This window comes from Bemisia tabaci, chromosome 1 (genome assembly GCF_918797505.1).
Source record: "Bemisia tabaci chromosome 1, PGI_BMITA_v3".
Taxonomy (NCBI): domain Eukaryota; kingdom Metazoa; phylum Arthropoda; class Insecta; order Hemiptera; family Aleyrodidae; genus Bemisia; species Bemisia tabaci.
The window spans coordinates 49287245-49314301 of record NC_092793.1 but is presented as its reverse complement, the minus strand read 5'-3'; the positions used below and the strand labels follow the sequence as shown (position 1 = coordinate 49314301).

Sequence of the window (27057 nt, the reverse complement as noted above, 5' to 3'; positions counted from 1 at the left end):
CATCAAAATTCCTGTTGCCTGACTGAAAAAAAATCGTCCGAAGTGTTCCGAAAGAACAAAAAATACATAGCGGTATGAAAAAAAAACAAACAAAAAACAAGGGTGTAGATCATTGCACGTCATTAATTTTCCGCCGTGCAAAATATATGTAAAAAAAACAAGGAGTAATAATTTTACGATTTTGACAAACTTTCAAGTAAGTACTCAGCTACCTTAAACTTTCAAACTTTCAAATATTTTTCGTTAGTATTTTCAATATTTTTAAAGGTAGATGATTGTAATCTTTCTTCAGGGTCAATTTTCGAAGTAATTACGTAGTAATTATTCAAGATAATTAATGTATATATATTTTTCTCTAGATTCGTTGGAGATCTCCTTAAATTTCTCTTAATCTTATGTATGTTAATCATGTAGTATTAATTGATAAAGGAGCTGTTCAGGGAATGGCTATGAATGAAACCCTACTAACTAAAATCAAGTGAAGGGGACAAAAGTAAAGTAGAAACAATGAAAGAAAAAGCGGTAGCTGAATTGAATCATAATTTATTTACAGTTTTTTCCAGCTGTTGACTGCCTCTTTCAGTGTATTTTTCTTCCTAAAGACTTGTTTCACTGAAAAGGTTCTGCTTTGACTAAGACGGATTTAATATAGTCAAGCACCTCTGTGAGTGCATTATTTGTGAATGTTCGTATCCTGAAACTTCGTAAGAAGTAACTCGAGGAAATTTCTCGCAGTAGCGCAGACTTTTCAGTGGCACCGTACCATCTCCATCAACATTTGTAAAATTAACTGACGTTGGGTTTGTAATGTTGTTGCCTTTTATGATCATCCTAAAAATTCAAGAGAAAAAATTAAAATCATCAAAATTTATTTACGTAAGGGGTGGGATGATGCACCATCAAAATGACGAGTATCACGCAAACCGATAAACTGCTCTTGAATGAACGATTCCATAGTCGATCGATCAATCAATGAAATCTAAATTCTGAATTGGAACATTTCCTATGAATTTCCGTACGACGTATCAAACTAGAGTACGTCCAGGTATTATTCCTACACAAAATTTGACCAAAGAACATCTCAAAATTGTTAGTTTAAAAAGAACGTTCCGAACCACCTTTTTCTTTGACCTCTTTTTTCTGTCTATATACTTTAATTTTTTTTCGGGGGGGGGGGGGGATAATACCTTTTTTTCGTCGCCACAATATGATGTTCAAAGCTTCTGACAACATTAAACTAAAACTGTCCCCAACAATGTCCTGGAAGATTTTGATTTTTTTTTTTTCATAAATCGTCAAATGTTGTACAAACTAATGTGTAGTTTTATTCATCTGCTAGTTCACATACCCTACTAAAATCCGTAGCATGACGACTTGGTGTTTGAAAAGTAAAAGAAGGGTCATTGAAATGGGCCATTGAAACATTGAGTATTTTGAGGGTTTTTTCCGTAGTAAATATCTTTTTTTCCTATTTTTTGCAAGAAACAACTCTTGCCTGTATACTCTGCGAGGGGATTTTGTCTCAACGTTCATTCGATATCCTTAAAGGCCCTGCATTAATGATCATTACAACGATGAGAAACATTACTTTTGAAACAGACACCAACATTGCCATGGGATATTGTGTCAATTTTGTTCATCGAAGGTAGCAAAGTATTGAGCTGATGCATATTCTCTGCCTAAGTGTTCATTTTCACTTAGTTTCAATTGTATTACTTTTGTTTTAGTCAATGCTGTAATGCATCAATTTCTTTTGGATATATTTTATGACGATATTTACAGGAACGTCGTGAAGAAATATTATCCCTGCCTGTCTAATGAGTTTCGTTACAACGTTATCTCTGCGTAAAGAGACCAATATTTTCTTGACTGTATACCTCGCAAAATTTCTCTCTGTCCATTGCAGGATAGGAGCTGAAAATTTCAACGGACCCATTGCACATACTTACTTGAAAGGGGTTTGTAGCCCATGAGACCAGATGCAAACCACCTTCACTCCCAACTTATTTCCTTGGATGGGCATATACGAGCGGGCATCCTGCCTCATCAGATAGCCGTCTGTATAGTGAATGTCGCTTGAAGAAAAAAAAAAAAAACAAAAACAAATACATAAGTTGCTAACTGACTCAGAGGAAGCATGCAGATTCAGAGTAGCATTTAGAGGAATACGTTAAATCGTAATGGGAGGTTTAAAATAATTCAATGAAGAGGAAAGTATTTTAAATTTGTATTTTTCGTTTTTCATTTGAGATATTATTTTTCGATGAAACCCACTTTAGAAGCAATATATCTTCAATATTGTCTCAGTATTTCCAAATCTCCAGCAGTATTAAAATTATTATAATTTTTCTATGGAAATTAAAATAACGTGACGTATGAAGTATAGGGAGTAAGTATCGCTCCATCAAAGTTAACGGCTATTAGAAAATACAAAATCAGAAAGCATTGCAAAAATAGCATTCTTGAGTTCGTAAAAAAAATTTCTGCCAGCTTTTATCGCATTATAGCTATGTGCTCTAAGTTCAAACTAGATGCTTCAAATGTGCTCATTTGTTGACCCAACTTGCATCGCTGGCCGATGAGAGGGCTGAAAAAGGCATCAATAAGCCTATTAAGCATTCACTTTAGAAACGCTCATTAAGTACTCACTGAAATAATTGATTATAATCCTTGGCTGTGTAATTTTTGTTCTTGTTCAGCCACTCAACCAAAACTGTGTCTCCATATGCTTCCTCTGAAGGCAAGAGTAGTGCCATGGACTGAAAAGTCCTGAGGAGTTCCCTCATTTCTGATTTATCCAATGTTGGAATATTGAAGTCAGCTCCTAGTGAACAATAGAAAAAGAAGTAAATCGATATACTCGTGATTTAAACCGTTATTATTCAGAGAATTTAGGAATTTATCATGCTCATTGAGAAAATTGATCAATTTTTACGCAATAATATGCGATTCGATGTTTTGATTGTTCTGACATTCGAGTGACGTATGCGCCAAGAGGTTTACTGAAATTTGACTGTGGCTTGTTTGCTAAACGAAATGCTCAACACGCTGTTCCACACAAACCTAGTAGGGAGGTCAAAAGTTGAATGTTGGAGCCCCGAAACTTAAGGCCTTCACCATTGCCGAGAAATCAATCTCTTAATTGTCTTTCTTTGTCTCTAGATTTGAAACTAACCTGTGATAAAGACTTCCACAGGTTTTGCGCTGCCAAGCCAAGGTGCTGCAATAGCGATGAAAGCGTGGATATGTCTGTCCTTCCAGGCTTGGCTTTTATTCATAAGGCAGTATGCGGCCATAATTCCTCCCATACTATGCGTGATGATCGCTACTTTCCGCTTTGTGTCAGCTGCAACTCTCTCGACTAGTTTTGTAAATTGTGCGTAGTATCCGATCTCCACTTGTTGAGCTGTAGGGTAAGAACAGTTTTCTTGAGTTGGGCTGAAAAATCGAATATTGACCTCTCGACTCTTCAGGATAAAACAAATTAATCTGCAGGGCGGGCCAGTTCATTTTTGTGCCCATAGAGTGCGTAGAGTTGCATTATAACCGACAATGAGAAAAAAAAGAGAGCGCTGAACACCAGAATCTGCACCGGCGCGGCGCACAGTGGATCGAGTTAATAGAAGAGGTCGGACATGAAAATTTGTACTAAAACTACAAATTTTGATGTTTATTTCGTCACATTTTAAATTTTAAAGAACGCTTCTAGAAGAAAATTTTACGAGGAATTCAACGGAACCAATTTTGGAACCCTAAAGTTGACCTTCGTTTTTTCCCATTACCTCTCAGTTTTCCGAAAAAGCGACTTTCTCCCGGGAAAATGAGCAAATTTGTCGTATTTTTGTCATGCGTGTAACGCATGTTGATAAATTTTCCTGAGCCCGTGTTAGAGTGATTCTTTCGTTTTTTAAGCTGCTAAATCCGAATATGACCCCGGTTGTTTGTTATCACCCTCCAGTTCTCCAATAAGGCCGACTTTTCCGAGCCTTTTGTGTAAAACCTTTCACGGACTGGAGGGTGATGAAAGAAAAACCGACGTCATATTCGGATTAAGCGGATTAAAATACAAATTAGTCACTCTTCCACGGGTCCAGGAATAATATATCGAAATGATTCGCACGCATGACAAAAATACGCCTGCGCTTTGCGCTTTGCGCACATATTCCCCGGGAAAAAGTTGCTTTTCTGGAAAACTGAGTCATGATACGAAAAAACAAAGGGCATTTTCGGACTGAGCGGTTCGAAATAATTACATCAATGAGGATAGAGTCATAGGAGTGCGTCATGTCATAGCCTCTGATTTATTCATCTCTGGGTGTATTTCCACCTTTCCGTCCGCGTGATCACGCACGTACCTCTAACTTTTCCCCCGTTTTCCGCGAGTTTAAGTGTGAGGTGTTCTCACTTTTCATCCTGAAATTTTCCACTGGCACAGGCATTTAATGGGTGTGGAGAATGACATCGTGCACGATATCAGGTCCAAGCAGTTGGTCTGGTATGGACATGTGCGAAGGATGGCAGATGATCGGTTGCCCAAGCAGGTCTTCGATTGGGTTCCTCCCGGAAGGCGACGGCGTGGACGTCCTGGTAAAGGTTGTCGACAAGAGGTGGAGAAGGAGATCAGAAGGTGCTAATTGCCTGATGATCTCTGGGAGGATAGGGGGCAATGGCGATTGGGCGTCGCAGAGCGCGAGGCTGCGCTATAGAAGCGGCTTAATGTATGTACAGGCTTATCCAAGTTTCGACTCTTTATTTCACGCAACATCTTACAATTATTAGAGCTTCAGCTATCCCATACTGGGAAAAAAAACACATTGGATCTAGAGTGTAGACTCTTAAAAACATCGACAAGAAAAAGTACTCTTGATTCAATCAGAATCTATAGCTTAAGTCAAGAACCAAGCCTCTTAATTTAAGCGGATTTCGTTTCGATTCAAGCAAAAATCTGATTGAATCAAGAGTATTTTTTCTTGTCAATGTTTTCAAGAGTCTGGACTCAAGATCCAATGTGCTTTTTTTTTTTCAGTGCACGATCTAACCACACTTTTTCTTTATAGTATCAAGTATGTATCATTAATTTCCAATACGTGAAATGGACGTATTTCTATCAAACGGAACTATGTGCATTAAGACATGAGCCCTGAGACCCATAAGAATATGTGCATATCAGGGCTTACGTCATTATGCACATAGTTCCGTTTGATAGAAATACGTCCAAATGTCTCTGAGCCGGATCGTAACTTACGCGGTGCATATCGCCCATCGTATCCAGCCGCTTTCAGATTGCGTTCCGAGTCGTATCCACTGGCCCTCAACGAGTTGCTTATATCCTGCAAGTATCCACTCCCGAATTGGGTGATCAGGTCCCGGGTCATGTATTCGACGGGTTGGAGATCTCCGAATCGCCCCGGGACCCGTGTCTCCACTCCGATTTGGTTGTGACTCCGGTGGGTGGCTCTGTTATAAATTAGCTTATATCTATAAACCTGGGATGAGTTTTTTTCAAAACAAACGCGGAAAAAATAACAGTAAAAAATAAAATCATCGTTAATAAAAGTACCACGAAAGAAGTCTTGCTTTCATTCATTATTAAAGAATTAGTGGACTGGAGAGACAGTAGAAAATGGGTAAACAAGGCTGAAAGCATCAACACACAAATAATGAGGAACATTCGAGCCGTTGCAGGCTGATTCTAAGCTGCAAAAAGGAATAAAATAAATACAAAAATCGAATGGCGACCTGACCCTAGTCCTTATCCACGCAACTACTAAATTTTACCATTACCAGTACCATTCGTATGTACCACTTTTACTCGTTTTGGAGTTGCAGATAAGCCTGTAACGACTCAAAACGTTTTACATTTTTTATGCTTTTTTGACGCTTTTACCCTCCTTCACCCGTGTTTTACTCTCTCTCTCTGTTGAATTCGTATTTTCGGGCCATTTTTTGTGTCTCTAAGGATTAAAGCACTGAAAAAAAAAAGTTACGACTGCTGCGGGTGCCTCTTACGCCCGGAAATTTTTGGACTCTGAGCCCGAAACGAGGACGGTTGGTCTGTATAGCCCGTGAGTACCGCCTCCACGGCCGGAGTTTTTTTTTCAGTGTAGTAGGTAAATCTACTTAATCCATTAGAAATTAATTTTTAACGATCAGACGTTTTAACGCGTAAGCAGCAGGCCTCTTTTAAAATTTATGAATAATACAGAAGCCGTTGAACTCATTCGTCTTCTCTCCGCAATATCTGTCTACCGATCGGGAAGAAGTATCTATCTATGAGTAGAAACTTTCTCCTTATCGTAAGGAAATTTCTACCCATGAGTAGAAAATCTCTACCAACGGGTAAAAATTCATTTCGGGGAACGGTTTTGATGCTCTGTCATGGTTCTTGGCCGTTTCCGGCAAGAGATTGGACGTGTTCCACGGCTTTTACGGCTATGGCATTTCTAAGCCGCTTAGCTAAACCCTTAAGGAATAAAGTACTGCGTTTACAAGTGTCATCCTGTTGAACATGAAATTAAACGACGATTATTATACGACGAATTCGGCTGATTACCGTATTTTTACTTTTAACAACTCCATTGAAGAATTAGAGAAAAATCTACGTGCACAAATTAATATTTATTGCAAGGAATGCACAAAGAAGCAGAACAATTGAATTACCCAGCATCTGAGCGAATCACCACCGGCAAGAATATCCCATTTGAACCATAACAGTTTCCAATACCCTTGCGACCCCTCACAGTACAGCGGGTGCGTAGTTGTGTTCCATTTACCTTCCACCTGGGTTCCAACAACTCCGGGAACTACAAAAAAGTTTAAAAATTGGAGAGGATGTTACCTCAATGCAAGTCATTGTTCGTAAATGCTCATGTACACATTATCCATTAATTCGACGTATTTATCAAGTTGTCAAATATTCTGTCCGTTTTCCAGGAAAAATTATGCTTCGTTTCCAACCCTTCCACACACACACACACACGCCTTCGCCTCCCCCCGCGATGAAAATTTAACGGGTCAGTTGCGCTATGGTCACAGAATTGTGTTCTGATTCTTGAAGATTAGCTAAAAACTAGCTGCTCCGGGCGCCCTACGGGCGCCCTCCACAGCTAGCAATGGTGGTGCAGTATTTTATTTGGAATCGGAGCGATTAGTGGAATCTATTTAATAATGATGATGATTCTGCGGCAGAAGATCAAGGAATTTAACTGCCTCTCTGCGTTACAGGGTGGAGACTGCCATTCTACCGAAAAATGTTATAAAAAGCTCGCATTATTAGTTTTTCTTTTTTTGTGTTATTTTTTAATTTTTTTTATTTTTATTTTTTGATAATTTTCTAATGACTATGAGGCTTTTGGGATTTATAAAAGATCGAAGCACCTCTTTGTGCACGATGTTTTTTGTACGGTTGCCTTTGGGAAGAATTTTGACTTCAATATTTGTACGATGTAGCTCGTAAGAGTGCAACATATAGTTGACCATGGCCAAAAACTGTTTGGGGTAAATAAATGCCGACTCGCTTCAGTGTTTGACCCTTAGCTTTGATGATGGTCATGCAGAACGCAATGCAAATTGGAAATTGTCACCTCTTAAAAGAGAAAGGGAGAGAGGAGTCTGCAGGTGACAAATCAATTCTTGGCAGTGAAATTCTTTCACCGGCCTTCTCACCGGAAATGACCTGCAAATCAAGACAATTTTCATAACGTTTCCAGACGATCAATCGGGTACCATTCGATAAACCTTTAGAAACGTTGAGGTTTCTTAAAAGCATGACAAAAACCCCCTCGGAGTTTTTTAACCCCCCAGTTAAAATTTTGCAAACTCCGCTTCGTCTTGCAAAGTTCTCATATTTTGAGTAAGTTTTCTGATTTTGAAAAGAGGTCAAAGTGGTGAGAATTTGATTGCATTTTGCACCAATGTTTGGCGAGAAGCATGCGGAACAACGGGTAAAACCTGTCTAAAATCACCACCCTAGACAACAATTTTTTCTCGAAAAGGGATATCATTACCCATTCTCTAAGAAGTCGGTCGATGCATGCCAGAGCATGCGTGATAACCATGGGAGCTTCACCCCAAAAAATGATCGTTGTTTTCCGAATAGTCTCAGCCTCTCTTGAGCTAACCGTCAGACTCGACACCGAATTCTCATTCAGAACCGAAGGAATTTTGAATTTGCTACGAACCGGCCGACCGTTAGGTAGCAACGATGCGGCGATACCTGTCCAAGCAACGGAGATGACGTCTAAGTTTTCCTTTGTACAATACGCAGTAAGATATTCTTAAACGAAAGTTTTTCCCGATCCTCCTGGACCATCAATGAAAATCGCATTACACGTGTAAGATGGATTTTGGATGAGACTAATTATTTCAGAAATAATTTGATGTTGCTCTGGGTTAGCGGCAGAAATCATGGAATCATAGTTTTAGGGGGAGGAGAGTCAGGCTCCGACCCTTGAAGATTCAGGTTAATTGGAAGCAATTCCGGAAGATCAAATGATGATATTGAAAATCCATGAAGTCTTAATGTGCTTTCAATAGCAAAAAGCCGATCAACGTAGTCGACCGACCAACAAAATAAAGAGAGAGGAAGAAACGAAGTATCAAGCAAATTTGAAACAAAGTTGGAAAGAGAAAAGAACAAATAAGAATGAAATGTCCATAACAATACATGTTGTTAGCAATACGTGTGCGCACCGCTGCAGTTAATAAGTCAGGGTCAGTCAAACCGCCAGGATGCCTATCAAGAAGTGGTGAAGCGGAGTAGCCGAGAGATTGCGACGGAATGTGGGTGGTGAGTGACGAACGACAATGCGACCCAAACCTTCTTTGAGGTTGGTGGGAGGAAAGCTATACGAAAGAAAACGGAGATAGCCGAAAGAACGTGGTGGGAGGGGTGGCTGAGACCCTAGGGGGGGTATCTAGGGACGGGCAAGCAGGTAGCGGCCAGATGACCGCTCGAAACAGCTGAACTTTACTCGTCGATAAAAGTAAGAAAATTTGAGAAAATCGAAAAAACAATTACAGCCTGCAAATCTACAGATCAGAAGCTTTCATTTAAAAAAAACCCCATGCAAATCGGTCCGGTGGTTCTCTCAAAGTTAATGTCCCAAAATGCGGACTTTAGTCTGAATAAATGGGAGAAAATTTGAGCCCAGCTAAACTTCACTCGTCGATAAAAGTAAGACAATTTGAGAAAATCGAAAAAACGATCACAGCCTGCAAATCTACAGATCACAGGCTTTCATTTAAAACAAAAATCATGCAAATCGGTCCGGTGGTTCTCTCAAAGTTAACGTCCAAAGATTCGGACCTCCGTTTTAATGCATCGAAGAAAATTTGAGAAAATTATGGGAGAAAATTTGAGAAAATCGAAAAAACGATCACAGCCTGCAAATCTACAGCTCAGGGGCTTTCATTTAAAAAAAAGATCACGCAAATCGGTCCGGTGGTTCTCTCAAAGTTAATGCCCCAAGATTCGGAACTTTGCATTTTAATATATAGGATAATAAGATCTGTCCAAACTGCAACTTTCTACGTTTAATATTAACCGAGATATGCCCTTTGGAAAGTCGGGAGTTTAACGTCATCCACCGCGTTAGTGACACCTTCGATTTCTTCCACCTTGCTTTCATCCAAGTTCCACATTCGTAACTAGTGCAAATGTGCGTCACGTTGACTATTGAAAGCAATGTGGAAGAAACCAAGAGCGTCACTACCGCGGTGGATGACGTCAAAACCCCGACTTTTCTAATGGCGATATCTCGGTTAATATTTAAATAGAAAGTTGCGGTTCGGACAGATCTTTTTATTTTCAGCTAATATATAAGAATCGAGCATCAAAACACGATTATGTGACTAGCGAAACTGACCCATTGATAGAATGAGTTTCAAGAATAACCAAAGATCAATAGGTCGTATTTATGCTAAAAGGAGCTATGTGCACAGGGTTTGCGTGTAACATACACTGGAAAAAAAAAACACATCGGATCTAGAGCCCAGACTCTTGAAAACATTGACAAGAAAAATGACTCTTGATTCAATCAGATTTAAGCTTAAATCAATAGGAAATCCGCTCAAATTAAGAGGCTTGGTTCTTGATTTAAGCTGAAATCCGAGTAAATCAAGAGTATTTTTTCTTGTCGATGTTTTTAAGAGTCTGGACTCTAGATCCAATGTGTTTTTTTTCCAGTGTAGTTCCGTTCAGCATAAATGCGTCCAATAAACTTTGCAAATGTATGATTCTGACTTTTATTTAAAGATGTATACACTTTATTGATGAGACTCAATTATTAAGGGGAGGCAATTTCGAGAAATTACTAAGAATATTCAGTTACGGGCCTTTCTCCTGGAAAAGGACCAAAGGTCATAGGTTATGATGCGTTTTAATAGTGGGACCGCTTCAGACGACTCATTGAAATTCAGATCAAATTATCAAATTCCAATATAAGTCTTCATCTGCTAGCAGATAAGGGAATTGGAGGGTGTAAATGCGTCTTTCTAAAAACGCAATATTTTGGCATGAGCCCCTCCTCTAGGAAGCTCTTTGACTTTCAATTAGAGCGTTGATAAACACGACCAACAATCTTAATTCATGCTACAGTTCTGAGCTTGGAGACCTATACTGAAAAAACGTATGGCGATTTTTCCCAGACGTATGGTAGCATTATTACCATGCTTTTGGTAATGCGATTAGAAGTAGGGTATTTGCGACCATGCTGGAGAGTCATTATCATACTCATATATCCACCGCTTGAGCTCAAACCATACTTTTCTTCTTTGTGAATTGGTAAATGAATATCTTCACACATTAAATACTACAAGAGATTACAGATGGGAATTAAAAAACACGGAAGTCATGGGAATCAAGAAACATGGAATTTGGGACTCTGACAAACATCTAACACAAGTATGATTTACCGAGAATAACAGGTGCCATTACGTCTGCGTTGTAATCATAACTAAGATACGACCATGTAGGGACGCAGGTGAAGCTTAATAAGAGGAGCCACTGAAAAATTGAAATGAACATGGAGAAAGTATGCGTTTTTCTTCTTCACGTGTATGTTCAACCCGATCACAACATGTTTTGCTCGAGGCGATAGGATACACCCGGATGCCAAACACTAATGTGAGCTTCGGTTCCGAGGATACATCAATACCATTATAGCAAAGCCACTTATTTTTTCAGCTGCATTCGCGAACATTGTTTACCGGTAAAATTCCTATTTTGAGGTGAAGGTAATTCAAAATTCGGTACGTTTACTGCTAATTAAGGCAACATTGGTACATACTCACGTCATCATGAGTTGTCACGTCATGTCTTGCATGATGAGTTCGGGGGTCTTGTTAGGAACTATTATACCTCAACATCCTGTCAGTCATTTGGACTACATTTTGAAACAGAAACTTCAATTTCTAGCCGAAAAAACACTTATGTGTATAGAAAAAATAGTACATACATCGGTTCTAAACTGAGCCAGATATGGTAGCTCAAAAATTACAAGTGCAGTCTGTCTCAGAAGTAAGTGCAAAATAGTTCGTGAGCATGAAGGAACGGGAAAAAGGAATGTTTCCTCTTCAATTCTGTGGCGTGGCGTGCTTTGCGATACATCGATTGATCTGCCATTTAAACCAATGGGAAAGGATCGATAAACAGGGTGTTCGCAACGAACACCTTCATAATCGATTCTTTACCATTGCTTCAAATGGGGATATCTCGAAAATCGACTATTCTTGCCTCGGCACTGCTTGGATTTACGAGCCCAATGGGCATCTTCCGATATCAGCCAAACTCTGCTCTAATGTAGAGATACTGTAAAAACAATTCTGTGTTGTGAGATGATTTTTAACAACTCTGTGTGACTTGATTTGATTATTTAGCATCGATTCTCTTCTCATTAGTTCTTAAGTGCACGAAGAACTTTCACCCATTCTAAATTTCAAATAATATACTATTACTTTTCATTCGCTTTGATATAATTTTCTATTTGTCATATTAATCGAGATAATGAGGGTCTGGGCGAAGTTTTCGGAATATTGAGCATTTTCAAGACGCGATCGTCCACTGGATGGTTTGGCGATGCTAAAAGAGGGAAGTAAAAATAAAACACAATTTCGTACGTTCTAAGTAACATTGTAATTAGAATCGAAATGTAAACATTTCTTTTTGAGGTCGCTGTTCGAATTAACTTGATACCAAAATCATTTCCTTCATCAGTATAACACAGGCTTTGCATGCACGAGATTTGATTTGATGTAGTCGATAACACCATCGGAGAAAACTATTTTCAAGTGGTCTTTGCCCGGGAATACTCTGGTCGTCACATTTGGAAATTTTTTACAATATTCCAAACTCTCCAGAGTTACCGTCCCATCTCCGTCAACATCAGTACGCCAGACGTGCTTTGGGTTAGCCATGTCTCCCTCAACATGCATCCTGAAATATTCATATTTTTTATTTGTAAAACAGTAAATTATAGAACGAAAAAAATAAAAGTACTTATGATGCAGCGAAAAGACGCATTAAAACACGTGTATAAAGTTCAGTAGTTTTAATTAATGGGTCACCATGCGCTGCTGTCATAGAATTGTGTTTCGGTGCTTTATTCTTGTGGATCAGATAAAAATAATAAGATGTGCCCAACTGCCCAAACAGCAACTTTCTATGTTAAATATTAACCGATATACCGCGCCTCGGAAAACTCGATTCATGACGTCATCCACCGCGGTAGCACGTATCCATGTTATGCACAACCTCGGTTAATGACACCTTAAATAGAGTTTTTCAATGCGCGATGTCTCGGTTAATATTAAATGTAGAAAGTTGCTGTTCGCGCAGATCTCATTATTAGAAACTTATGCAAGAATGAAGCATCAAAACTCAATTCTGTGATCAGCGCAACTGATCCATTGAAATTCCAATTAAAAAATAAAAATTAAATCGAAATAATTAAGAAATACTGACGATGAAACTCCCAAACCACGGACCCATTTTGCGATGTTTGAGAATCTTCGCTCCTATTTTATTTTTTTAATAAGAGAAAGATTCAACATCATCCCTTGAATGTTCTACAGAATTTTATCCGCAAAGGGAAGAAAATCGAGTCATGTTCAAACCACGGAGCCGGGCGGTCACGCGAGTGACCGCTCCGGCAATTTAATTTTGTAACTCACTCAATTCGGCTTCTTTCGGCTCCGTTTCTTAACTAGTCTAACCCTCTAGTGACAGTAGTGATCCCCCCTTGTTTTGAGCTGTCTCGCGGATCCTCCTCGCGGGATAGCGAGGATAAAGTGCGGGATACAGTGGCATTTTTAGACGAAACTTTGGCTTTTGCCAACACTGCTTAGTGATTATCAGTTGATAATCTGATTATCAACTACTCAATTTGAACGACTCGGCGAGGGATGGAGTGCGAGGAGGCTGATAAGGCACACTCATTAACGATAAGGCACACTCATTAACTGGAAACACGAACGATTTGAACTTGGCTCCTCTCCCAAAACAGTGACACACATTTATGATTTTGGAACAACGGAACTAATGGACTCTTATGCGCTTTTTGGAACTCTTGATGTGGAACAATCTCTACGCACTATGTGCAACAGAACAGTGGAACAACCTACCTGGAACTTTTACGGCTTCTCTCTTTTGATACAATGGAACTACTGGAACTTAGCGGCACCTTAGTGAAAGTGAAACTTTTAGTGATTTTGATAGCCGAAACAGAGAAACAATTTAATGTGAAACAATTTTTCTTTAAACCCTATTGGGTTGTAGTTAAAGATAGGTCGGGGAATTTTTTCCAGCATGTTCATGTTGGTTTTTCAACTGGCCACCGCAGTAAAACACCGAGAAGTGTATAAACTAATTTATAGGAAAGGAGTCCCACCGGAATCTATAACCCAAACCGCAATGCGAGAGGGGTTTTTCATGGGAGGCAACCCTTTCCTAAGTTCTTCGGAACAAACGCAGTACCAACTGGGGGGAATGAATGAATGGCCAATAGCTGATACCTCTCCATTTTGTAATTTACCTATGTATAATGTATGTATGTATTTTACAAATAAAACCAACCAAGGCTAATTCCTTGGATGTTAAAAAAAAAAAAAAAAAGGGAAGAAAATCGAGGCAGTTTTAAGAATTGCCGTTGAGTAGTTTTCCACTTGATCAATGAAGTGCGACAGATTGTCTGTAACGTCACAAACTGAGATATACGTTTTTCAAGTATCATTGTCTTTACGGAGAGGAGCATTGAAGAAAACGCACAGCCACATTGTCAGATTTTGGAGAGGAATTTTACGCCAACATGTATGCCATCATGGAAATGTGGTAGTGAAATTGACTCGGATTAATATCCACGTTAGTATGGAGCGACATTTTCACCCAGTGAAAACTTCCCTGCAGCAGGCAGGAGTGCTGCATCAAAAAGAGACTATGTATAGGTAATGTAGGATACAGTATAACCAGTAGTATTGAAAAAAATTAATGCTATTGATAATGTGATCGTAAACATAAAACCCTTTTGATATAAAACTATATAATTTATCGTGTTGAAAGTTTTTTCAACTGGCAAGTTATATGATGGGGATAGAGTAGGCCCTAAAAAGGCCAAAAAACGCCAAAAATAGAGAGCTTTTTTCACATTTTTCATTTTATTTTAATTTTTCAAATGGATAGAGAATATGAGGATAGTACGTACGTGAAAGGTGTTTTCACGAAGTGTGACCAAACACAAACCAACTTCACTCCCAGTTTTTTGCCATGAACGGGCATCAGGGATCGGACGTCTTCCCTCATAAGATAACCATCTTTGTACTTCATATCCCTGAGAAGTGTTTAAAATTGATTAAAAAAATGCAACGAGAAATGTCATGCTGGATCAACGGGAATTTCTCGTTGTTTCAACATGGAATTTCCTTGTTTCAAACAAAATTCCTATTACCTATAGGAGAAGTCTTGTCACTTTATAAAGATTTTTGTTCGATTCAACGAAAATTCTTGACGCAAAGAACTTCCTCAGTACGGAACGGAAAAAATTCTAGTTACATTCGTTATGTGAGGGAAGTGCTTGTGAAAGCGCATTCATGAGTAAAGTAAGGGGATGGCCGAATCTTCGTCATTTTGAGAAAGTTAATTGGACTTAAGTGTGGACCATGCAGATGGGTGACGAGTGAGCTAAATAACCTTGAAATAATAGATCTGTATCGCTAAATATAAGTCTAAATATGATACCATGAATCAAATCTAAACAAGTCGAAAAACTTACGTAAACAATTGTTTATAGTCTTTTCCCGTGTAAGTTTTGTTCTGCTCAGGCCAGTCGACTAACACTGTTTCCTTGTAAGCGTCTTCCGCGGGCAAGAGAAGCGCTACAGATTGGAATGTTCTGACTAGCTCCCTCATTATCGATAATTTGAAAGTCTTAACATCGAAGTTTGTTCCTGTGTGAAACAATATTTGAATTAGTTTTTAATCAAACTTAATATTTTACTTTGATTTTAAATGTCATCAGCCGTAATCTTACACTCTGCTCTTCAGTAGGATTACTTTAAAGCTTCGCGCACCCTTGAGGTGGTGACCAGTGGTGACCAGACCTGCGCCAATTTGAATAACCGTTTGATAGTCCAAAGATTAATTGATAATTTTTAGGTTTTCAGACAATTTTTAAGAACTATTAAGTGTCACATCACACTGCAGTAAATCAGCAGATAATTGGATAAAAAAATTGGACCACTCAGATTTGACGCCAAAAGTACATCCCAATAGAATATGGCAAATCGTTCTGCCTTTTGATCTACGGAATAAACTATAAAAGCAGTTCCAAAATGTTTCTTGGTCAAAGACTGCGTGCAAATACCTGACGCACTACGATAAGATGATGCGATGATAAGGTGATAAGATGTTTAGAAATTCTGGAGAAATGTTCCAAAATCCAGAAATTATCAATTTATTGATTGAGTGTCGAATAATCCTCAAAAGTGTTGAATTCTCACCTTAAAGAGATTTTTTAACTCTCCTGGTATCAAGAACTATTCATTGAAAGAACCGTTTCAGGTTTATCGTTTCATGAATAACTTTTCAATAAATAAGTTACCGTGGTTTGGTTTTTTTCGTACCGGGAAATAAATGAATCACAAGCACTTTAACGGTTTAACAATTTTTTCGTCTTCTTCCATCTTCTTCGGTAAGATCTCGCCCAACGGAAAAAAAGATACTAAGAAAACAGCAAACCTGTAACGAATCCTTCGATAGCCTTAGGACTACCCAGCCAAGGCGTCGAGATCGCAATAAAGTTATGGATGTATTTGTTCTTCCACGCTTGTGTCTTATTAACGAGGAAGTATGCTGCTACTAATCCACCCATGCTATGTGTGACGATCGACACCCTTCTTTTTGAGCAGTGAGCAGTTCGTTCTACCAACTCAGTGAACTTGACAAAGTATCCAAAGTCCTCCTGTTGCGCTTATGAAACAAATGAATAATTACATTAAAACTAGGGGCTTATGGGGCTGCTTCGCAGCCCCTTATTTTTCCTGTACACTTTTCACTTTCACATGTTTTTTTTTTTTTTTTATTTATTTTCATTTAATTTTCTGTTTTGTCTTTGAATCGGGTCTAATTATTTTTTTGAGAGAATAAATATAACAAATGTTTTCAAAAATTGTAATTTTATTTAGTAAACTTTAAACTAAAATTTTGTTTTAATCTTCATACAAAATTATTTTTTAGGTTTTACATTTGTTTTCAAACTAATTTTAAAGAAGATCTTTTTTTATTTTTTAAATACTTTGCTTTTTTTCGATTAAATTGTTGATTCTTCTTTTGCCATTTCTGTCCTGCTTTTCTTCCTATATTTCCTACAACTTTGCTCTTCTTCTTTCCTCCTTTTGTCTTTTCTTTTTTTGCTTCTTCTTTTTCTTCTTCAGTAGCTGTTCCTTCTGGTTCTTCTTCTTTTTCTGCTCCTGTTTTAACTTCATCTAATTTTTCCGCTTTTTCTTCTTCGTTTTTTCCATGTTCAGTCTGCATTCTGGTTCCGGTAATAAACTTACCTATATATGGATCCTTGAACTTTAAAGCAATAAGGTCCATCACCCGGAATATCAATTCGATTTGCAGAGAAAGAGGCAAAAGCAACAGCACTATTATAATTTCTGATATGCTTTATGAAATTTGGAGAATATAAAAATAATGATTTCAAATCGGTATTTGTCCGAATACTCGGTAAAGAAATTAAGCCATTTTGGCAGCAGTTATTAAAATGACCATTGGACATTTCACCCTGAAAATGGCGAGCATCACAATGATGACAAATTATATTCATTGAACCGACTGAAAATTTGGTAACAAAATTTTCATCAAAGTTCTGATCATCAATTTTATACTTCCGAAATGAAGAAATGAAACTTTGATTTTCTATACTAATAACAGAGTTAAGTTCTTGCTTCACTAAACGAACATGCAAAGAATTCTGGAAAACGCGACCACGTTTTGGAGGACGACCGTCTCGGTCATTGAAAATCTCACTCATAACAACTGTTAAATTTAAAATTAAAATTAGTAAAAATTATTATTATTTTAACAAAATCATAACTGAAAAGTTCAATTTTTAAATTAAAAAAAATAAATCAGAAGAAAAAGGATGAAATGAAAATGGAAATTAATAATAAACATATTTATACACATTGAAAAGAAACAGCGTGAAAAGTTCTGATCGGAAATGAGAAAAAAAACTTGGAGGTTATTGACTTAATGAGGAAAAATTGGCAATAGGAAAAAGATGGAACCAATCATGAAAAACCGTAAAAAAAAAAAAAAAAAACCGCGGGAAAAGAAAAGTGTAAGTTGATGGCAGTTGAGTGTTGGAAGTAACCTCACTTAATGATGATTGTTGAATGAAAACAGCTGATAAAAAGACAGCAAACGGTAAAGTAAGATGCGTAGCAACAAAACTTTTCCGAAAAACAAAAAACAAAAAACCCCCACTTCCCCTCATCCAATTTATGAGTTTTTAGGGATTTAAAAATCGGGGACGAACCCCAGAAAATAATTTATAGTTTTCCCGAAGCATTGAGAACAACACCTTTCAAATGAACCAACGCCCCTCGCAATTAGTACAGTGGTTGATTCACAATTTCATTCTATTTTTCAAATTAGATATTAAGATGGGCCTCTTTCTTGTCACAGAGACTTGCAATTCCGCCGTGCTAAGCAAGAACGCCGTAAATCCACCAACATTTTTTTTGGAACTTGATACTTTATAAAATAAAATCTGTTTTACCTATTCACCTCGAATTTTCAGGTTAAATTCTTGATAGTATTTGCAAAAGAATTCTGTAAAAATATCATCCAAAGGTTCACAGGTTTTTCTGCTATGATACATTGTTTCCAAAAATTTTAAAATGTCGTTTACGGCGTTTTTGCGTTGCACGCGGCAGAATTTGAGTTCTTTTTCAATGTAAAATTTTGCGAGAGACACGATACCTCTAGTTCTTCTGTATGTAGAGCCTCTTTAAAGAAAGCTCTCAAAGTTGATGCCGCAATGGCGCGGATTCCCTACATGATGGTAAATGAATTCAGACAAATTCTTCATGCACAGATAGGATTCTTCACTCACACTGCTAATGCATTTTCTCTGATTTTTCCTCTTTTATTTATTCATTAGGGGGAAACGCATCCCTTGACAGACTCCCTTACTGCTTTGAAGTCCAGCCTCCAGAAGCGCTTTGCGCCTCAGTAATGCTGTTTGCCGTTTGCTTTAGTCTTATAATTATGTAAATACTAGCCGCTGTGGCTCGCTTCGCTCGCCTCGCGTCTAGCCGGGGGCTCCGCCCCCTGGACCCCCGGTCACTCGCTTCGCGAGTGACTTACGGCTCGCAAGCGAGCCGTATTCCGTGCCGTAAATGCAAAAAGATGATAAAGTAATGTAATCCAATAAGAACTCTTCTGAATACATGAATACGAGAGGCATTCCTTCCTAAATTAGTTTACCTGTTTTCAGTTCCGTAATGATCTTCCTTGTAAATTTTCAAAAGAAAAACGAAATTACGCGAAATTGCCAAGAAGCATTATGGATAGTTTTCCTGTAAGGGATTTTTCTTCGGGGGGGGGGGGGGCATTAACTGTGAGTTAAATAAGGCGAAGTCCCTCCGGAATATGACAATGTAAGCCCTGCGCACTTGGTATTGGCCAGGAGGAGTAGCTCACTGGCGTCCTCCAGGACTCCAGCCAACACCACGCCAAAGCTACAGACTTAAACAATCATACGTCGGGTGGCGCCAGTAGTAGAGAAATTTAGGACTTAAGAAAAGAGACAATTTCGAATGTTACATGAAAAAAAGCATCTCATGCATTTGGCCATCATATAAATGGATGTATTTTCAAATGAATTTCGCGCAAAAGTATGAACGAACGGGGTACAAAACGTATTACCTTATAAAAGAAGGATTTTCGGTTACTCGGCACTGACCGGCAAAATACATGTAAATTTGGAGTTACTCCTCCTAGTCGTTAGCTACTCACTCAAGGAACATTCTGCGTAAAAAATTCGAGTGAATTGTTTGAATGTGTAAATTATTAGACTCATTAATTAGTATACGCACTAAAAAGAGACAAACTTCATGCACAGGACGCAACAATCTCGCACATTTGCACCCAGAAAATATGAGTAGAAATTGTGTAGAACGTTTCTGGCGAAAACAGGTGTACAATAGCCTCGCACTGGGTTGGACACTAAAAAACCGAGGATATTCCGTAAAAAAAGAAAGGAAAGAAAGTATGAGTAGAAATTGCTAAATATCCATTCATCGACTGGCGCGGCCGCAAAAGAACGTATCTCGCGAATACAGAGGCAAAATAGTATCACTCAATATCGGACACTCACAAATCGGAACTGTTCCGTGAAAAAAGAAAGAAAAATTGAGCAGATATTGTTAAGTACCCATTGATCAACTAACATAACCGTAAAAGAACGTATCCGACGAAAGCAGATGAGCGATGGGCAACCTCTCAAAAAGTCGCGAGATTTCGAAATCTAATCAGTGTTGCTCTCGAGATGCAGGATGCAGCTAAGTTGGCAGCGTACACGAATAGACTGATTTTCGGAGCAACTCAGAGGAAGCAATTCAAAGGAAGCAATTCAGTCCTGAAAACATTTTGTTTCCTGTTTTTTCCCACGGTTTTCCTTTGCTCTTCGATAAAGGTAGCTGATGTAGGGGTAACGGGAGGGACAAACATAATTCTGCATTGGTAAGGAAGAACGCCGTATGAGTCTTCAGACGTTGCCAAATTTCCCCTGGAAAACCACTAAACTTCAGGAAAATTTTTGAAAATTTTGGATAATTTTGTTTTTAATTTGATCTAAAACGTCTGAAAATTTCATGGGGAAAATATTCATAATTTTCCTCAAAAATAAACATTTTATCGAAGAAAATTTGGCAACTCCCGAATGTTCATATGTCGTTCTTCCTTAGCAGGGCAGAATTGCAAACACTACGCTTTAAAAAAGAGACCATTTTCGGTTTTCTTCAAAGTATTCGGACATAACTCCAATAAAAATACAATGAGAGGATTAGCGCGAGGTTTGGATGTCGCTCCCTGGTCGGAAAATCATGTTTTGACTCGTCTGCCGACAAAATCTCGTCAAAGCGTTCAAGAACAGCTGGGCCTGGACAGTCAGGAGACCAGGCGGCAGCAATAGATCTCAATTCGTCATCCTTTTTTCCCTTCCTGCTCGGCCTAGTGGAGCTCCAAAAAAATTGATGAAATTTCTCTCATCGGGTTCGATTTCAACTTTCTCAGTAAATTTACGCTCTGCTAAAAAAGTATATTACAATGAACTAAATTTCGTCGTGATATGTTGATAAGTAACGGAAATATCGTTCAGCAAGTTATAAATGCAGCAGTTGTGGTATCGATCTTAGTGTACCGTAGAATCATGTATTTTCATTAGTTTGACCACCATTCTGCTCAAAATTTTACCGCGAATCGAAAAATATACACTGTAAAAACAATTTCCGAATGATAGAAAAAATTGCATTTTTACTGTCTTTAAATTTTGAGGGTCAGATTTTGTTTGGCATATGAGACAATAGGGCTGCGATCCCGTAGCGAGCAGTCTCGGGCTCGAGGGTTGTTAGACAAAAGGACGGGAAAACCCATGTCATCGCACCGCTTCGACAGTTTTATGGAACCACGTATCTGGGGCGGCTTCCTTTTATTCAGACAGAGCAGTGCTGAGACTGAGTCCGAGTTTGACCTTCGGCGTTGGGCGAAGGCTGTGTAGTAGTAATATGGAGAGGGGTCTATTTGCATCTCTCAGCGGTTTACACAGATATGGCTGAAAAATTGGAAATTCTCATAGTTTTGCGAGCATCTAGGAGCTAGAAGCTTTCAATCGACCCAAAAATCGTAAAAATCGCCCCGGTAGATCTCTCAAAATAGGCGTTACAACAGGAACATAACCAATTCCCGGGAACTTAAGGCCGGAGGGGGGTGGATTTGGCTTTAAGAGCGTCTCAGGAAGAAGAGTCTGAAAAATTTGGAAGTCTGACAATTTTGCGAGCATCTAGAAGCTAGGAGCTTGCGGTCGACCCAAAAATCGTAAAAATCGCCCCGGTAGATCTCTCAAATTAGGCGTTACAACGGAAACATACCGCAACTCTCGGAAACTTAAGGTCGGAGGGGGGTGGATTTGGCTTTAAAAGCGTCTTAAGCGAAAGAGGCTGAAAAATTTGGAAGTCTGAAAATTTTGCGGACATCGGGACGTCAAGGGCTTTAACCAGAGTCAAGCATCGTCGAAATCGGTCCGGTAGAACTCCAGAAATAAGCGTTACAGTGAAACCCCCAACGATTTTATTTATATAGATTTTCCTCAAAAATAAACATTTTATCAAAGAAAATTTGGCAACTCCCGAATGTTCATATGTCGTTCTTCCTTAGCACGGCAGAATTGCAAACACTACGCTTTAAAAAAGAGACCATTTTCGGTTTTCTTCAAAGTATTCGGACATAACTCCAATAAAAATACAATGAGAGGATTAGCGCGAGGTTTGGATGTCGCTCCCTGGTCGGAAAATCATGTTTTGACTCGTCTGCCGACAAAATCTCGTCAAAGCGTTCAAGAACAGCTGGGCCTGGACAGTCAGGAGACCAGGCGGCAGCAATAGATCTCAATTCGTCATCCTTTTTTCCCTTCCTGCTCGGCCTAGTGGAGCTCCAAAAAAATTGATGAAATTTCTCTCATCGGGTTCGATTTCAACTTTCTCAGTAAATTTACGCTCTGCTAAAAAAGTATATTACAATGAACTAAATTTCGTCGTGATATGTTGATAAGTAACGGAAATATCGTTCAGCAAGTTATAAATGCAGCAGTTGTGGTATCGATCTTAGTGTACCGTAGAATCATGTATTTTCATTAGTTTGACCACCATTCTGCTCAAAATTTCACCGCGAATCGAAAAATATACACTGTAAAAACAATTTCCGAATGATAGAAAAAATTGCATTTTTATTGTCTTTAAATTTTGAGGGTCAGATTTTGTTTGGCATATGAGACAATAGGGCTGCGATCCCGTAGCGAGCAGTCTCGGGCTCGAGGGTTGTTAGACAAAAGGACGGGAAAACCCATGTCATCGCACCGCTTCGACAGTTTTATGGAACCACGTATCTGGGGCGGCTTCCTTTTATTCAGACAGAGCAGTGCTGAGACTGAGTCCGAGTTTGACCTTCGGCGTTGGGTGAAGGCTGTGTAGTAGTAATATGGAGAGGGGTCTATTTGCATCTCTCAGCGGTTTACACAGATATGGCTGAAAAATTGGAAATTCTCATAGTTTTGCGAGCATCTAGGAGCTAGAAGCTTTCAATCGACCCAAAAATCGTAAAAATCGCCCCGGTAGATCTCTCAAAATAGGCGTTACAACAGGAACATAACCAATTCCCGGGAACTTAAGGCCGGAGGGGGGTGGATTTGGCTTTAAGAGCGTCTCAGGAAGAAGAGTCTGAAAAATTTGGAAGTCTGACAATTTTGCGAGCATCTAGAAGCTAGGAGCTTGCGGTCGACCCAAAAATCGTAAAAATCGCCCCGGTAGATCTCTCAAATTAGGCGTTACAACGGAAACATACCGCAACTCTCGGAAACTTAAGGTCGGAGGGGGGTGGATTTGGCTTTAAAAGCGTCTTAAGCGAAAGAGGCTGAAAAATTTGGAAGTCTGAAAATTTTGCGGACATCGGGACGTCAAGGGCTTTAACCAGAGTCAAGCATCGTCGAAATCGGTTCGGTAGAACTCCAGAAATAAGCGTTACAGTGAAACCCCCAACGATTTTATTTATATAGATTATTGTGGAGTAAAATTGTTCATTATTTTAATTTTTTTTAAAAAAAACTTGGGTTTTATTTCCTCCAAAGTAAAATCCAGGATTGCAATTTTATATGAAAAATAAAATCTTGAAATTTCATGTGAAATATTTCATGAAATTCCGCAGAAAAATATGAAAAATATTGAAAAATATGTTTCGAAATTGAATGCAAAATTAAATGAAAGGCGACTGGTTTTTGCTTGCTGTCATTTTTTAGTGCGCGCTGCATACCCATCCCGTGAAAATATGTTTCATATTTTTCACAACTTTGTGAAATTTTATGAAATATTTCACGGAAATTTTCAATATTGTATATTTTTCATTTCATCCGTACAACCCTGGATAGATTTTACCTAAGGTTGAAGCCGCACGGTCCGTAACTCATGCGGTGTATTATTAACTTTCTCACAAAAATACGCCTGTTTTCCTACATTTACACACGTGAAGTTAGCTCGAACGGTTACTTCCTCAATTCTAAATCCGACAAAAATTTAAGATCCTGCTTACGCATTGCATATCGACCGTCATAAGCGGCAGCTTTCAAGTTGTGTTCGTCAGAGTAACCGCTCCTCCTAAAGGATTTCGCGATGTCATCGAAGTAATGGCTCCCGAGCTGGGAGATAGGATCGTTCGTCAGATACTCGACGGGTTTAAGGCTCCCGAATTTCCCCACGACGCGTGTCTTCACTCCGATTTGATTGTGACTGCGGTGTGTTGTCTTGTTATAGATGAGTTTGTAACGAAAAACCTGTTCAAACGATATCATTATACATAGGCAAATTCAGAATTATCGTTGGGGGGGGGGGGGGGGGGGGGTCCGGAGGCTTTCCTCCGCATTGTTTTGAAATTTTAAAGCAATTAATATACATTTATAGTCAATTTCGTTATGAATAATTACCAAAAAGTGATAGCATTTAGCAAAACGGAACCAGCGCAATGTTACACACCGGAAAAAAAAGAATCTTAAATTTGCCGCCAAGAAGTGTTTCTTCTTAAATCAAGAATTTTGCTGGTTAATATAAGCTACTTTTTTGCTCAACCCAAGCATTATTTTTCTTGAATCAAGAAAAAGTCAGCTTAAAGCAAGATAAAGAAAATTCTTGGCGGCAAATTCAAGAATTATCATGCTCGATCCAAGCTACTTTTTTTTTCAGTGCAGTGTTGTAAAAATAATGCTTCTTCATAATAATCTAAAAAATCTTCCAGAGTACCAAATAATTTGGCTAGAATAAGTGGTTGCGCTACTGCAGTCGCTTCCTCTGTCCCCATCGGACAATAAGTCGCTCCTCTGTGGTAAGGGCGTGTCTCGATTTTCGCATGAGCCCCAGACAGCATGTATTTATACATATGTAAAACGGAGCTCACGTGGAAATTGAGGTGCACTTTTACGTCAGAAGGGTGACGAATAATGCGGTAGGGTTTCTGATTCAGAGGACCAACCTGCAAGTGTAATTGATTTCCTCATCATTGAAGCGAACTGTCCCGACAAACTACATTCTCACGCACTCCTCGATACAATTTTGTTCTTTGACTAAATTCGTGTGGATCCGTAAATTTTGGTACCTATTTCTCTATTACTAAAGTCATCAAAGTAACGAAGATATCTCAAGAAATATGAGTGTATTGCTGTATTGAGTCTTATGCTTATTAACGGTTTGAAATGTAAAGCAATCGGTAGCCCGTGTTGGAGATTTTTAACGTGCTGCTGATTTATACATACATGTGTAGTTCATTGAATTTCAAAAGAATCGACTTACCCAACATTTTAAAGGCATCCCACCTGGGCCGGTTCTTATTCGAAACCATAGCTGTTCCCAACCAAATGATTTCTCCTCACAGTACCATGGTTGACCATGCGTGTGCCACTTACCTTCCACCTGAGCCCCGACGACCCCTGGCACTACGGCAAAAAATTCGCACACGTTTTTGATCATGGTTCATCTTAATCACTGCACCATAAATAGAGTATACATTCCGCAACAAGGATCCAGTATTTCTGGCAAATCTGGTATGTTAACAATCAGCTGATTTGCGTGTTAACAACTTTCACGGGTGGGATGTTTTTTCGTATCATCTCTTGCTTTTTCAATTTCGACACCACCATGTATTTGTGATGTATAATTTCGTAAAATTTCGAACTGTGAATATGTTTACTATATATGTTTTCTATATATGTTTAGATTTTCCACAATGCTACGATGATGGCGTCAGCCGAAAAGAGCCTCAGTGAATAAAAGAAAATCCGAAAAAAAGCGGCTTCCATTTATTAGTTACACTATTCCTGGCTCACCCATAAAATCTCCCATTTACACGAGGAAACTAACAGCATATGCGCTATTTCTCAAATGGTGGTTCCTTGTTGCCAAATGAAGTCCATACTATAAGCAATTAGTTTCATGAAAGTCAATTTATTGATTGTTCACACGATGCTCAAAGTCTGTAAACTGGTAATCTGTCACGCATTTGATAATTTGAAACGAAAAGCCGGGCACAATACGACTCCATTTACGTTACAAGAATTGATACGTTTGTTTTAATAAAGGGCCCTTCATAAATTACGAGACGCTCTGTGGAGGAGAGGGGCCGGGGAAAGCGTTATGATATGGTTTTGAATGAGCCAGAAGAAAATGATCCAGTCCAAAATTTCAATAACAAACTAATTACATAAAAATGAATAAATGAATCATAAAAATAAAAAATACGAAGAAAATAAAAGTTTTTCATTCTTTACCAAGAATAATCGGTGCCATGTGATCCGTCTCATAGTCATAGTCAAAGCCCCAAACAAACGAAGGAACGAAAACTAAAATGCTCTGCAAAAGAAAAATATGAGGAGGCAGAATCAACTTAAGAAAGTTGCCAGGAGCAGTAAACATGGTCACTGTAGCTGTGCTTAAACTTAGTATTTATAACAACCTTTGTCATACCAAAGGACCTTTTATTAGTTCGTCACGTTTTCTCGTAAGTATTGTCTCAAAGAAGCAAAGTCTATACGGCTCAGAGTTAATGTTGACTGCGTATGTTTTTGGTGCTCGACAATTTTTAACTGCAACAAGGCGTGGCAAAAATTCATTGTCTTGTCACGCACAGATGATAACACAAAGGTTAAAAATAGAATAGAATCAACCAGAGGTATTGAGGACTTACGCCTTTCTGAGGAAGTTCCTTGTTTCCCACACGAAGGAACGTTACTCCATATCAATGTTGCAAAATTCACTTAAACGATTCAATTTTTTAGCAGAATATGACTATGGAATTGTTGTTTAAATATTTTTCTAATTTTCATTAATATTGTGAAGAAAAAGCTGTGAAATATTCAGTTGAGAACGCGCGAAAGTTGGCGAGTAAAAATACAAAATGCGAATGGAAATGTTGTAACCGTAAAATTCATTTGTGTTCTCTCGACCGGGGGACGACGACTTGTGTTGTAAACATCGGAATGATACACATGCTCTTTCAAGGCCGAATAGCCGATAAGGAAAATTCTGTGTTTTTCCAGCTGCGTCTATAACCGGCCGCGGTTGAAAAAAATCATGTTTACAATTAGGCACGACGTCGTTCATGTTTATTACATTTTGTTAATGACAGCTTTTCCACATTTTCTAGAAAAATGATCCGGCTATGAAACCAGTAAGCACGAGCTTATTTTATTCTCCTAGTTCAGAAGCTGTAAGTTCCGGATATAGGAGCCGTCTCTGCGGCCAGTG

General features: G+C 38.7%; 2 protein-coding genes across 4 annotated transcripts; both read right to left on the bottom strand.

The window, feature by feature from the left end:
- Positions 1-527: 527 nt before the first annotated feature.
- LOC109039469 (lysosomal phospholipase A and acyltransferase) lies at positions 528-11497 on the bottom strand. Of its 2 annotated transcripts, XM_019054952.2 has the most exons (7): positions 10915-11497; positions 6661-6803; positions 5246-5486; positions 3176-3406; positions 2650-2824; positions 1950-2075; positions 528-831 (listed from the first exon to the last, which is right to left on the bottom strand). In XM_019054952.2, the coding sequence occupies exons 1-7, from the start codon at positions 11024-11026 to the stop codon at positions 633-635; spliced, it is 1227 nt and encodes a 408-aa protein (XP_018910497.2). In that variant the 5' UTR covers positions 11027-11497; the 3' UTR covers positions 528-632. The 2 variants fall into 2 exon arrangements, with proteins under 2 accessions (XP_018910497.2, XP_072158477.1); XM_072302376.1 differs by lacking the exon at positions 6661-6803 and having other exon boundaries at positions 10915-11491.
- Positions 11498-12094: 597 nt separating this feature from the next.
- Positions 12095-26383, bottom strand: LOC109039462 (lysosomal phospholipase A and acyltransferase). Of its 2 annotated transcripts, XM_019054943.2 has the most exons (7): positions 26082-26383; positions 25108-25250; positions 23858-24098; positions 16229-16459; positions 15264-15438; positions 14697-14822; positions 12095-12433 (listed from the first exon to the last, which is right to left on the bottom strand). In XM_019054943.2, exons 1-7 carry the CDS (start codon positions 26224-26226, stop codon positions 12211-12213), a joined length of 1284 nt encoding a protein of 427 aa, XP_018910488.2. In that variant the 5' UTR covers positions 26227-26383; the 3' UTR covers positions 12095-12210. The 2 variants fall into 2 exon arrangements, with proteins under 2 accessions (XP_018910488.2, XP_018910489.2); XM_019054944.2 differs by lacking the exon at positions 25108-25250 and having other exon boundaries at positions 12096-12433; positions 26082-26381.
- Between the last annotated feature and the right edge of the window lie 674 nt (positions 26384-27057).